The sequence below is a fragment of the Chiroxiphia lanceolata genome, chromosome 9, assembly GCF_009829145.1.
Source record: "Chiroxiphia lanceolata isolate bChiLan1 chromosome 9, bChiLan1.pri, whole genome shotgun sequence".
Lineage (NCBI taxonomy): Eukaryota > Metazoa > Chordata > Aves > Passeriformes > Pipridae > Chiroxiphia > Chiroxiphia lanceolata.
The window spans coordinates 24,077,767-24,091,084 of NC_045645.1; the positions used below are offsets into that span (position 1 = coordinate 24,077,767).

At 37.5% G+C, this 13,318-nt stretch overlaps 1 protein-coding gene across 1 annotated transcript; it reads right to left on the reverse strand.

Moving 5' to 3' along the window:
- Positions 1-6,166: 6,166 nt before the first annotated feature.
- On the reverse strand, positions 6,167-12,433 carry RGS13 (regulator of G protein signaling 13). Its single transcript, XM_032696759.1, is given in 6 exon segments — positions 6,167-6,227; positions 6,229-6,362; positions 8,183-8,258; positions 8,260-8,344; positions 10,232-10,293; positions 12,369-12,433. Coding segments are annotated over 6 exon segments (483 nt in total).
- Positions 12,434-13,318: the final 885 nt, after the last annotated feature.

The window sequence follows — 13,318 nt, forward strand, 5'->3', positions numbered from 1 at the left end:
TTGTGTTTTTAAATGAATAAATCAAATAAAATGGAATGAGAAAAGTCTGCTTGAAACTCTTAGTTTCTGATTTATGTTTGTATGTTTGGTGCAGTTTGCTTCTCTAAATGCCTCTGTACAACTAAATGATTATGACCAATTGTTTTGTGGGTTTTTAAGCTGTGCATATTAAAAATACTTTTCTAATATAAAAATACAGAATTATGCACACTTACTGAAATAGAAGCTGTAATTTAAGATGGCTTGATGTGGTAATGTGGATATTCTGGGTTTAGTTTGAAATTTTAAAAGAATCTATCTTAATAAAGAGTTTTATTCATATGACTCAATTTTTAACCCTGTTTCCTTGAACACTTAAAAATTACCATTACCTGCATGGTAATAACCCCTAAAACACTGCTGTAGCTGATGGATGACACGAAGTATGACCCTTGTGAGGTTGCCCTCTTTATTGGGTTCAATGTTTATCTGGCTGGTTGTAGCAGATAAAGGAGCCCCAGCAGAGCCTGTGCTGGTGGTGACACATTGATTGTCCTGCAGGTTACTCCCGGGATAGCTCCAGGGACTCTTCCCAAGTGCTTGTCCTGGCTGGCAGTGGTCTGTCTAAGGGTGTGGGCCATGGCCAAATAGGGATGTGGAGGGGACAAGGTCAGGTTGAGGTGAGCTGGCCCTCTCCCAGACTTCTTTCTGCTGTGCTAACACCCTAGGGCTTTCCATAAGGACTACCAGCATTAACCTAATGTAAATATATGACAACCTGGTCCTCTCTGTCCAGAAATCCTTCCAAGTTACATCGCTGTTAGAGTCTAACTGCCTCAGAGTCATGAGATGTGCTTTTGTCAAAACAGTTTCTCAGCAATGGTTCTAAACTTTTGCTAGTGGGGTTGGGTAGCTCTTGGCACTGGAAATTGTCTTTCTTCTGCTGATGTGAAGTGCAGGTGGAGTAGATAACACCTTTCTACTGATGCTGTAGATACATTCCAGCTAGCTGGCTTCACTTTCAAACCACTAGATGCTGGGTAGAAAAGCTATTTTTATCACCAAAATGCCTGTCAGGCCCAGTGCAGATACAGAAACTGGAAGAATTCTTTTCAAAAGCTGTAAGAACAACTATCTGAATTATTTGGAAAATTAGCTTCATGTATCACTGCACAACAATCAGTAAGTCCAAACTAAGCTACTGGAGACAAAATTATCAGCATATACTTTTAAACTTTTACCTGTTAAGACAGGTAATTTCTTTGCTAGATTTAATCTTCACTGTTTGATCTCATTTCTGATCATGCTGAGAAAGTTTTTGTAACACTATACCTTTTACAAGTTTATTAGAGAAGCAGAGCTAGGCAGAACATAATTATCTTGGTAACTGTTGTTTTCCAACTTATCACTTCTATAATTGACACTAGATGTAGATTTCACCCACTCTTCAATACTTAGAAGTGTAAAACTATCTGGTTTTAAATGTCAGTGAACTGTTCATCCAGCGTACTACAATTGTAAAGACAATACAGGCTTCTTATCCTCTGAGCAATTTTATCTTGCCATGCTGAAGTAGCAGCAATAAAAGTTTAACTGGAATCTCCCCCTTGTAATTTGGTCAGTTGCAGTGTTTTATTCTGGAATTATATTTGATAATGTCCTTTTCATCATTTCAGTCTTGTAATTAATCCTTGTGAGGAAACCTCTGAGTCAATCAAGGGATTGCTGGATGGGCAGCACTCCCTCTGAGCAGCAGGGAGCTGCCATAGTTATACCTTGCTGTGGTTTAGGTGGGACTGCAGGGAAGTCCGTGAACAGCACTTCTGGGAGGGCTTTTTTGTGCACTGAAGTATTGCTGGTGCTTTGGACATGTTATCTGGGCTGATTATGAAGAGAATGTGGTGATGCTGGAGAGTGTTCTGGAAGGCTCAGTATGGGTAGAGTGGAGAGAGGTCTTTTTAAAGTAGCATCAAGGTAACTCCTGAGAGAGTATGAGCTTGTCCAAAAGGGCTGGAAGTGATAGATGCTGATCTGGAACCAATGTAGTAAAACCTTACGTTATTTAAAACAAACACCAAACCCTCTAAAATATGCTGAAATATGTGAGTGTTAAATATGCTTTAAAAAAAAAATGTAAAAAGAAAGGGGAGCCAGATTGAAAGGGAAGGAATTTGTAGAACTGCTGAGATAGATATATAAAGGCAAATACGTTCTAGAAAACAAGAGCAGGGTGTCCATCAGCTGGAACTGTTGCAAAAATACAACTAAAATGAAAAGTAGGGACAGAGTAAAGAAGATAATGAGGAATAAACAAGTAATTTATGTGTTGGTATCTGAACTGAAATGAGATTACTTGTATTAGTTATAAAATCCTCTTTCATTGTTATAAGGTTATGTCAGCAACAGATAAAACTGAGTGAAGGAACAGGGATAATGATTCACAGACTAAATATTTCTTCCTTTTGAATTTTTTCATTGATTGTGGACTTTTTGAATTATGATATTAAAAAATAAGTAGGTATTCATTGGTAGAGAGTAATTAATAGAAAATATTGCTGACTACTACTATTGAGAATTGATGTAGTCTGCCATGGTACTGAATGACTCATTAATAACTGACTGGGTCATGTGTTGTGAATGATAAATCTTTATAATTTCAAGTGTCTGAAAACTGCTTTTAGAACTTTTGAGAGTTCTTTCTCTGTATTTTTATGCAAATAAAGTTACAGTCCTGTACTCTCTTTATCTAACCAAAAGCAAAGCAGGTCATGTCATGGTAGTAAGGAAATACCTCCCTTCTTCAAGGGGGCGGGGGGGGGAAATTCTTGTTCATATTTACTCACCTGTTGTTTCCAAAGTGATTACTGGAATCACCATTTGCAGATAAGGAGTGTGAGAGAAAAACTTATTTGCCTTGACTGGTGCTATGTGTAGCAACAACCTTAAGGATGGATGTTCTGGGCAAGTTTTGACTTAGCATTGGGAGACTAGTGAGACAGACAAGCCAGGACAACAAAGAGGTAACAAATTAATTCTGTCCTTAGATGAATACCATGTTCCTTCAGAACTGAGCAAATACAGTGACAATCTGTCATTTCTGATTATTGGCACTTTCAGTGCTTATGAAATGCTATCTGCCAGCTGTGGTGTCACATGACACCTTAAGACTTGTCACCAGCCTGGCAGAGCACTCTTACCATTGTTACAAAGCTGCTGCTCTTGGCAGCTGGGCAGGAAGGCAACGCTCACATACAGTCTTTGCTACGAGTTTTAGGTTTTGTCTTCTGAGTTGTTTCCCACTAAGAAGCGTGGGCTGTGGATCTAGAGGGTCCTGTAACAGTGACTTACAGGGGGATGGGTTTGTGGAAGAGGAACTGCAGCCCTGTTTTCCTGCCCTTTTGCTGTAAAGCCTTGGGATTTTCCCCCCGTCCTCAGATTTGTGCACCTAATGCAGAAATGCAGAGAGAGGAAGTAGCACTGGAGAGCTATGGGTGTGAAGGTGGGCTGTGGCTGATGAGTGGAGGTTTGACATGGTTAAAAACCCCTAGTTGGGTAAACTTCTCAGACTAGACCTATCCCACTTCCCAATTGTGTGAGGTGCGTGTCCTTGCAGTAAGGAGCTGCTCTTAGTCCCTGGATAGTTGCATTATAATTTGAGCTGAGCAAAATCTGAGGTACAGGACACTTGAGATAACTGCCATGGCAGTTTTGGAGAGAAAATACATTTATAGGTGAAACAGTTCTTCAGTAAATGATTTAAGATGGCAGAGATGGGTAAAGTCTAACAATTGTGAAACCTTTAGCTAATATAGTGAAGAAGTTGAGCTTGAGTTGTGTAAACACAGGCATCTAATCCTACTGAGATGCTCTAGGACCTCTGGCATCCACTTACCAGCAGGGAATGGGCAGTGTCAGACCTACTAGTCGTAGGAGAAGACTTAGATATCCCAAGGGGCACTATGTGCTATAAAGTGTTTATGTAACTGAGTCAAGACAGAATCTGTATGTCCATGATGCTGGCTGTCTGCAGTGCACTTCATGATGTCCCATTCCGTGTCACTGTTCCTGTAAAGACACACAGACACACGAAAGTCAATGGGAAGACACGCCTGGAATCCATAATATGATGCTCTTTCTAATTTACATTCCTTTCTGAAGAACCAATTGCACAATTTGGCTGCAGTGGCTGAGGTCTTATTTCTGGTGTCATGAGAATTCCTAGTTCTTGGAGTCTGCACACTTACGATGTATAACATCTAAAACAGTGCTCAGCTACATGATTAGCTTCCTGAATACATAATTTGCTCCTCTTGTGTTTCTTTATCCTTCTTTCTACATTGCTTCACCTGTTTCTTTTTTCTTTTTAATCTAAAAAAAAAAAAAAAAAGAATCCTTTGTGTATCCTAATCAGACCCTGAGATGGGTCTGCTATTTTAAATTTGAATTTTTAAAAGTTCAATTTTCTAAAATGTTTTAGCGCTTGAAATTTAATATTTTGATATCAAAGCACCTTAAGACTGTGCTACTGATAAATTATTAAATGGGTAATTCTACTGGGAGAGGTTACCATATTACCACCTCTGTGAAGCTTTTTTGTAGGAGACTGTAGGTAAGCCTGTGTTAGGATGCAGTCTTAGCCAAGAAACAGCTCTGATCTGTAGCCATGGATTCCAGCTCACTGGAATGTGCAGCAAAATGTTCTTTTTGGAAGACTTTTTGCATTGCACTCTTCCCACTGTTTAGCGAACATTAGACCAAACGTCATTTTCTGAAGGGTCCTGTGATTGCAACAGTACTGTACGTTTGGTAATATTTGGAAATGCTGCAGTCATTTCCCTTTCCTCTGAGGTTGCAAGGTCCCAAACATTCTCATCTGCCCTGTAATTGGTGATAAACATTTCTGCTCGCAGTTTGTTTAAATCTGTTGTCTGCAGTACCAAGTTCTGTACAATTGTTCATTGCTACACTTAGAGTGAGACTGCCTGCCATTTATTTTTTGGGACTTAAAAGTAGAAATATCTAGAGTTAAAATGGAAGTACAAAATTAATTGAGAGAACTTGAGAGAAAAGCCTCCTCACAACTTATTCTCTGAAGTCTGTTGATTGTACAATGAAGAGACATTGCATGTTCTCACCACCCATCTGCGCTGAAAATATTATCTTGTGCTATTCTTACAGTTTTGGTTTGATTGACTCTGATTATAAGCAGATTTTTACTTTGTTTCATAGGTCTGATCTGCAATCTGCATTTTTTATTCTATGCTTACCAACTATATACCAAGAGAATGGATGTAAAACTCATGAAAACAGCAGTATAATAATAAAGTATGAATTTCAAGGCTGTTATCAAGAATGGAGGCCAACACTGCTCATATTTACAAAGAAAAAATTATGTAATTGTCAGCCCTTCTAAAAACAAAACCCAATAAACCCCCAGACCATCTGTTCAGTATGGTTGTTTTCTTGGGTGCCTCCCTAGGTCAACAGTTTCCAGGGTTGAATACAGTTAATTGCTATAGTGGTTTTATTAATCTGCATTTTAATCTTGGCAAATTTAATGTTTGAGGAGTTGCCTACTTGATTTTTTTAATTTTGTTTTTATTGTTCTTAAATAAATAAGGGAAGAGACAGAATTCTGTCAATTTAGCTATTTTTAAGTTTTTTATCTTTTTCAACAGTAGCTTTGAATGATTAATGTGAGCAAATGCCTTTTAGTTTTTTCTGCCAGTAGAAAAGTGTACCTGAGCTCGTTCAAGTGCTGCTAATGAACATGATAAAAGCAGTGATTTGTTATTGCTGCTGCCATTAGTTACTGTTTTATGAATCATATGATCTGAGGAAATACAGTGTTATTGCCTTGCATCTGGTAACACAAAAGAACAAGCAGGAGAAAGATCTGTAGCAGTTAACAATAAATCTATTTTGGGAAAAGGACCCTCTCTTCTTCCAGCTGGGATGGGGGGGATGTGTGGAATGGACTTGGGGGACAGGAAACCAACCTCCCAAAATCAACCTTGTAGTTATTTCTAGAAGGAAGGGGGAAGATAGTGCCTCATGAATTCTAATATCAACAGAACAGTTGAATGGATCAGTAATAATAGTCATCTATTGCCTGATTTCTCCTGTCTACTTAAAATCTGAAACACTTGCATACCAGAAGAACCTTTCTAAATTTTCAACCATTTCTTTAATTTACTATTGAATTGTTGCCATTAGTTTGAAGACTGCGTTTGAGTTTTTGGTAGAACCGATTCAAGAAATCAAGGATAAGAATCTCTTTCCATATGCATGTAAATTATTCTCTGTGCTTCATCAAAGCAGGATTGTGTTGGCTCTTGGATATTCCTCGTGATCCCGTTCCTCGCAGGACTGTCAGTGTTGATCTGAAACAGAAAGTAACACCACCAAGGTATCTCTGAATATGTGCAAAGGAAGGGGAAGGATCATTCAATTCAGGGGATCTGTATTGAATGCCTTCTGTTTATAACTTTTTATGTATTTTATAATCTAAAATCAGAACTGAAAACAAACCTTTGATTTGCTAAGAGTTGTTTCTAGACCTAGGATTAGATTCTGTAGGAGGAAGCCTGACTTTTGATTTCTAATGAGTCCAAGTGTGTGAAGGTGCACCTTACCAGTGAAAAACAATGTCTAAAATTGTTCTGATCTCTGAGATAGATAAAACTGAGCCTGTATACCAACCTTGTTTAGGAGAAGTTTTAATTTCTAGAATTTTTCTGCTGCAATCCATGGCTTGTAGCAGATAAGTTGAAGCTCTACAGGTGTGTAACAGCAGAAGGGTGTAGTGATCAGCAAATACACCAGGGAAAAGGAAATGTTTGATAATCCATCAACTCATGATGAATTACATTGTTTATTTTCAGCTTCACTTTGTCTGTTAGTGTTGAGAGGAGATCTGGTTAGTGCTGATGTCTTTCATGGGTTGAGATCTTGCACTTCCAGAGGAGTCATTTGAGTGGCACCTTTTTATATGCTGCTGAAATCTGAATATAAACTGGTTTTAAATCCTCATGAGCATCTAGTTTTTTTAGAGTGGTACCTAGTTCTTGTGTTAATAGTGAATATATGAAATCAGTGTGTCCTGAAGACCTAAAAACTCGATACCAATAGCAAGATTCAATTACACACTATTTTAGAAAAAAATTACACAGCTTATTTTTAAATGTCCTGATTTAAGCCCTGACTTTTCATTAATTAATTTGTGGTTGGCAAAACTGACATTTCTCTTTTGGAAATGCAAATATCTTGCTGAGTTTCCTATAGCTGTTCATGCTAAAAATAAAATCAGGGGAAAAAAAGGGGGACAAGAATGCATTGTCTTGCCAATTGGCCTTTAAAACCAAAAGAGGGAACTTTAAAATTTTAAAGTTTTGGATTAGTGCAAGTGGTTTAGCCATTTAAAGCAGCAACTGCTCTCAGCCAGCATTTGGGAATCCAGCTGATTTGGGTTTGGCTTGTCCTTCAATGCTGGCAGGGGGGCTGCATTTTGAGCCTCTATAATAACTTTATTGTTACACATAAACAAAAAAATAATCTAGCATGATTCTCTGGTTATGTCAGCCTGCCAAAAGCAGTGGCAGTAAAAGCCAGTACTGGCTTGTTTTTGCAAGGAGAGTAATAAACAGGAATGGTTAAAGGTCATAGAGCATTACTGGCTGAGCAGGAATGACTTTTGTCTATAGCCACTTGTCAGGGGAGAAAAATCAGACATTTTACATACAAATCTGCTCTGTTTTCCCTAAACCTTGTGCTGCTGGAAGCAGGAATAAAAAAGGTTATCTGTCCTGGAATCTTTATTTTAGCCCATTTTACAAAGGGTAGAGTTTTTACTTTGTTCATGTATATTTACTCTTTCAAAGATCAGACTAATATATATATGCTGCAGTGCCATAATCCAAAATCTCTTGAAGTTATATCAATGGCCCCTGGATCTGATGCTAAGGAGAACAGGACAGATCCAAGAACCTGTGCCTTTTGTATTCTTGGTGGATATAGCTGAAAAATTTACCTATAGACAAGATGTAGAGTCAAGTATTAAAATTTGGGAAAGAGGTTTGGGGAGGATGAATAGTTTTCACTCCCTTTAATACAAGAGGTGCAAGGCATTTAATGTTGTTCTTTGTTGCATGACACATCAGGCCCTTCTGTAAGAGAAAATAGAGAGCTCCTGATATTTTGTCACCTCCTTGGGAGCCTGGGGTTGAATATAACTCGTAAAAAGCTTCCTGGCCATGGAGATCCTTTTCCTCTGACATGTTCTTATAAGCTTCACAAGCAAGCCAGAATTCTATATTTTCATTGCTATGTTCTGTCTTCAAGTAGGTCTTGCAGATCAGAGGCCCATCTGTAAATATTTTAGAAGCCAAATTTACATAACCTGTATATATGCATTACCTTTAAAGTCCTTTGGAGGCAATAGGGATATTTACAAGGCAGTGTAATTTTTGATTGTACACCTATAAATATTATTATATTTATATAATATATAAATATTATTAGATTATGTCAAATGGGGAATTAATCACCGTATCTCACTCCCACACTTCAACCTTGCATTTTCCTGCATGTGCAGTACTCCCTTTAACTTCAGTGGCATTTCAGTATACAGGGACAGAGCATGGAAAGCTTTGTTCATTCTGGACTCTGTGAGAAAAATATCCAAAGACTTAGAAGTATTCCTAATTTCCAGTTCTAAGTTTTTACAGAAAATATCTAAGTATTAACAAATAACCACGATCTGAGTAAAAAACCAAGACCATTTTTTGTGCTGTAAGAATCTAGGGGGAAAAGCACTTAATAAAATAGAAGAAAATAACTTTTTCCCTGATGATATAAACATTTAAAATAATTCTTTCTTTGGCAAATAAGTGGTTCTGCACCTGAGGATGTCTTTGAAACACCTGGTGATGGAGTTTAACAGGAGCAATTAGTGGGACCTTGGCAAAGATTAAGTTCCTGAGGCTGCCTTTTGTTATGTCACGTCATTAGGCTTGCTTTGCACAGAATTAGGTGACAGAGTTGCTAAAATGCCTCTGTCTAGGAGAATATTTATGAGGCTTCACGGGGTGGCACGACAGTGGAAATGGTGCTTGCAATTGTGAGATGTGCTTTCGGAGTAAATCCAAGACAGGCAAACACTTTGCCCACTTTTCATAAAGAGCTGCAAATCCACTGGCTTTAGAGTCTGTCTTTTTATATGAGCACATCTTTGCATTTCTTGATGTCTTGAAGCTTTGAAATTAATTAAAACTCAACGAGTAGTGCCATCTAAGAACAATGAAGGAGGCATTTTAAGAAGGGCAGCGTTCTGGGTACTGCTGGAAGATACAAGTGTTTTATTTAAAGCAAGCTTTCCTACTTGTGCAGCACTCTGGGCTTTCATATTTCTGAAGGCATTGAACACTGTCTATCATCTGGCAGCAGTGGTGATCACACACGTGCCTGCTGCTTTTGTTGTGATTGTGTCTCTTCAAACTGTTTCCTTTTGTGGAGTTTCTCCCTGTGCTTTCCCTGCAAACTGTAACATACTAATTTGTTTCCTGTTAAGGCTTTTACTGGCAAAATCTTTATAGTTAAAAGTTCTGTCTGTTAATCTTCTTGCTCTTCATAGTTTGTCTCTAGTTTGAAAATAATGTCAGTCTTCGGGAATAATTTTTAGAAGTTTGTGCTGTGATGTAACATTTTCGTCAATATTTAAAAAAAAAAAAAAAAAGGCAGTGATGTTCCAGACTGCTGGTCATATGAGAAACGTGGGAGAGCTCTGAGCCCTCTGTAAGGCTGGGGTGGGAAAGGTCAGAATTGCTACTGCAGCTACAGTTCATCCCATATCTGAATACAGGAGTTAAGTTCCATGGCATCACCCTGCACAGAGGTACTATTAGGTGCAGTGCCTTTACCATACGTGGGACTTCCCAAGTCAAATTTTCTTTCACTTTTTGGCTAATATAGGTTGCTATTCAGTGCTCTAAGTGGGGATATAGCAGATAAACCTGCCTTCATTGTACGTCTTTAGAAGAATTATGTGTGAATGCAGAAATGGCAAGTTTGGGAAAGCATTTACAACATGCCACATTTATTTTTAGTGCACTGCACGCTAAGCATATCACATACAGTTGTTTTTCATTAGTTGCATATAAGGCAGCATATATTATACAACATGAGTTGTTGATTTTTGCTTTGTGGGAACTTTTTTTCAGTAATCCATCTGGGATGCAAACACACAATTACTTACATTTCCTTGTTACCAGCTTTTCAAAAGACTGGGATCACTGTAGCACTTCCTCCAAAGACACACTTCAGAAAAAAGGAGAGCATTATTGCAGGATTAGCTGCAGTTCAGAGTATTAAAAAAATATATTACACTGTTGAAAATCTGTCCCCTAATTTAAGTATGATCTGTGTGAAACTTACACTTTAAAAGGACTTTCTGTGTGTCCTAAATCTTGTGCTTATTATGGTGACGCAAATATTTTTCTTGCTGCAACAGATATATTGCAATTTAAAGGTGTTCCCATATAATTCCTCTAGAAATGGCATTCACCTATTTAAATTGTGCTTAGGAGGAGGACAAGAAGTTACTAGCTTTCTAGACAGCAACTTCATTGGGACAGGAATCCCCACAGAGTTTGGGGAATACTGAAGTTTGTATTTAGTAGCAAAGTCTTCAAGGATACAAGATCTTATTGTAATATTTAAAGGCCTTTAACATCTAAGCTGACTTATCAGCTGAGAGATGAATATAAGCTCTAAACATAAGGTAAATAATGAAAGGCTGATGCAATCTTAGCTGCAAGGGTACTTTCCATCTCTCTCTAGTCTGTTTACAATGCAGAATGACACATTATTACTAATCTAGACAGATCTTGGAGGTGACTAAAATCAGATTTTACTTTTATGTTTGCTATTCTTAAGCAATAAGTCCATAAGCTTGTAGGAGTCTCCTGCCTGATTCTGGGAAAGCATGGAAGTAGTGAGGTGAGAGACTAAACAATTTAAGGAAAAACAAATGTTTGAGGGCAGTAGCTCCATTTGAGTGCGCGTAGTTCCATTTTCACCAACTGATTTTTAAGCATTGCAGTTTTAGGACATCAATGCTGGTAACTTGGAAAAAATTCTTATGCTTATATTAATAGAAGAAAGCACAAGGGATTATGCACCAGCCAAACCTGGAGGAAGATCCATTCTCCTTGAGTATTCAGTTTTCATGTTAGCTATAATTCTGACAACAGCTTTTTTTTTGACACAGCACTTCTTAAAAATCTAAATTAAAATTTGTTACAAGTGCTGCATAATGCTGTGTAGATTTCTGCTGCAGAACAGCCATTAGTAGCTTTGTACCTTTTTTAATTGGTGATGACCCATTTATTTTTAATTTGATATAATTATCGTTCTCGGAAAAAGTACTTGGCTGTGACTCACAGATTTTGTCAGGCTTTCCTGATCATTCTGACCTCTTCAAAGAAATACACAATAAAAGAAATTTTACCACTGTTGAACTGTGGTGTCAATAACTCTCTAGCAACTCTGGCCAGTAAAATAGTTATTTTTTTTTTTTCATTCTCATGAGCTATTATCCTTCTCTCTGCATAAACTCATGAAGTGTGTTGTTGTGGGGAGTGAGAATCCTTTAAATAATTTCTTTTTTTTCTCTTTAAGAGCTATTTCTGAGTCATATTCACTGTTACTGACGCAGATAATTTTTCACCTCTGTCAGCAATGGCACTTTTATATAGAATGAGTGACAATCAGGTCTGTCTCACTGAACATCGTCAGTAGAGCTGTCTTATTTCCATTTCTGATTATTTGTCTTTACCATTAATCTGTGAAGCAGAAAGAACACTGCCCAATGGGGCAACTGACACAGAGGAAAAGCTTTTTACCTTTTTACTTTCCTTTAAAAATTGGGAAAACGAGAAAGACAACAATATGAATATGAACATGAATATGAACATGAGTTATGATCTGTATTAATGCAACTTTAATAGCTGTTGTACTGATAATAGGAATCTTGCTGCACTGATCTGCAGCATGATTTAATTTGCTGAAGAATATGTATTACACTGAAAAAAAATTAGTATTCCACAAAAATAACTACAGCTTTATAACTCCAAAATTTAAATTGTAGTGCCTTGTGGGAGCTATAATTCACTTATTGTACACCCTCCACTGTGAGTGGCTTCCCTTGTCACTGTGGGCCAGAAGTCCTTGTCCAGGAGGCACTGGGTGGTCAGCTGGGGCAGTTGGGAAGATGTTGCACCCTTTTGCATGACCTTAAGCTTACAAAGAAAACTTCCACTGTGAATTTTGAGGTTTTTGTATCTCTTACTCAACTGCATGTACTGCAGGACATAACTCTCCTCTTTACTTACTTAGAACTGATCTCATTTTCTTCTGCTCTGAATATCTTGCAAAGCCAACAGGTATTTGGGCTCATTCTTCTAAACATGGAAAATATGTGAGTTTTGAACCTGCTATGCTCAGTTGTGGCCTTCTTAAATAAAAACTTAAAATTCACTGTACGTATAGCAGTGCAATCAGTTCTAACAGTATTTTTATTTTATGTATCTGATCTGTGTGTGAGTCATGTCTGAAGCATTTGACCAAAATATATTTTTGTAATATATGAGAACTTAAAAAAAAAAAAAATTAAAAATTATCTTTAAGCAGTCCTGTGAATATCTCTTAGGGAAGAATAGAAATGTTAATAATTTTCCCTTTTAGCTTCCTCGATTGTGAAAAGAGATTAGAAGGTTGAGCCTGACCCAAAGCAGAAGGAAACTAGGACTCTTCTTCCTGAAAGTTCAGGGTGACCTGGATGAGAGATCAGAGCTCAATGTAGACTGGACAATGCTGATTAAGTTGTTAAGTGTCAGAGATTAACACTGATATTTGTCCAGCATGTATCTCAGAGTCAATAAAACATTGTATAAAACTTGCTTTTGTATAGAGATGATATCCATAAGAAAAGGTGTAAGTTTTTGTTAGGAATGAGGCAGTTAAAATGATGTTTGTCTAAAAAAGACAAAATTTAAAAAATGTCTTGTGGCATGGAGAATGTTTATTGCTTCTCCTTTGGTTTCCAAGCAATGCCAAATACTTTGGTAAGTTTTCACAGGACAGTGAGTAAGTTTGTATAGACCTGCCTGAAATTAAAACAATAGTTTTATTTATCTAAAGTCAGAATTTCTTTCAGGTTTGGCTTTGACTGGCACATATTACTCCTAGAATCAACTTTTTTTTCCTTCAAACTGAAACACACAGTAAAACACAGGGCAAGGCTGTATCTTCCAGTTTTCTGAGTCTGTGAACTATGCACATT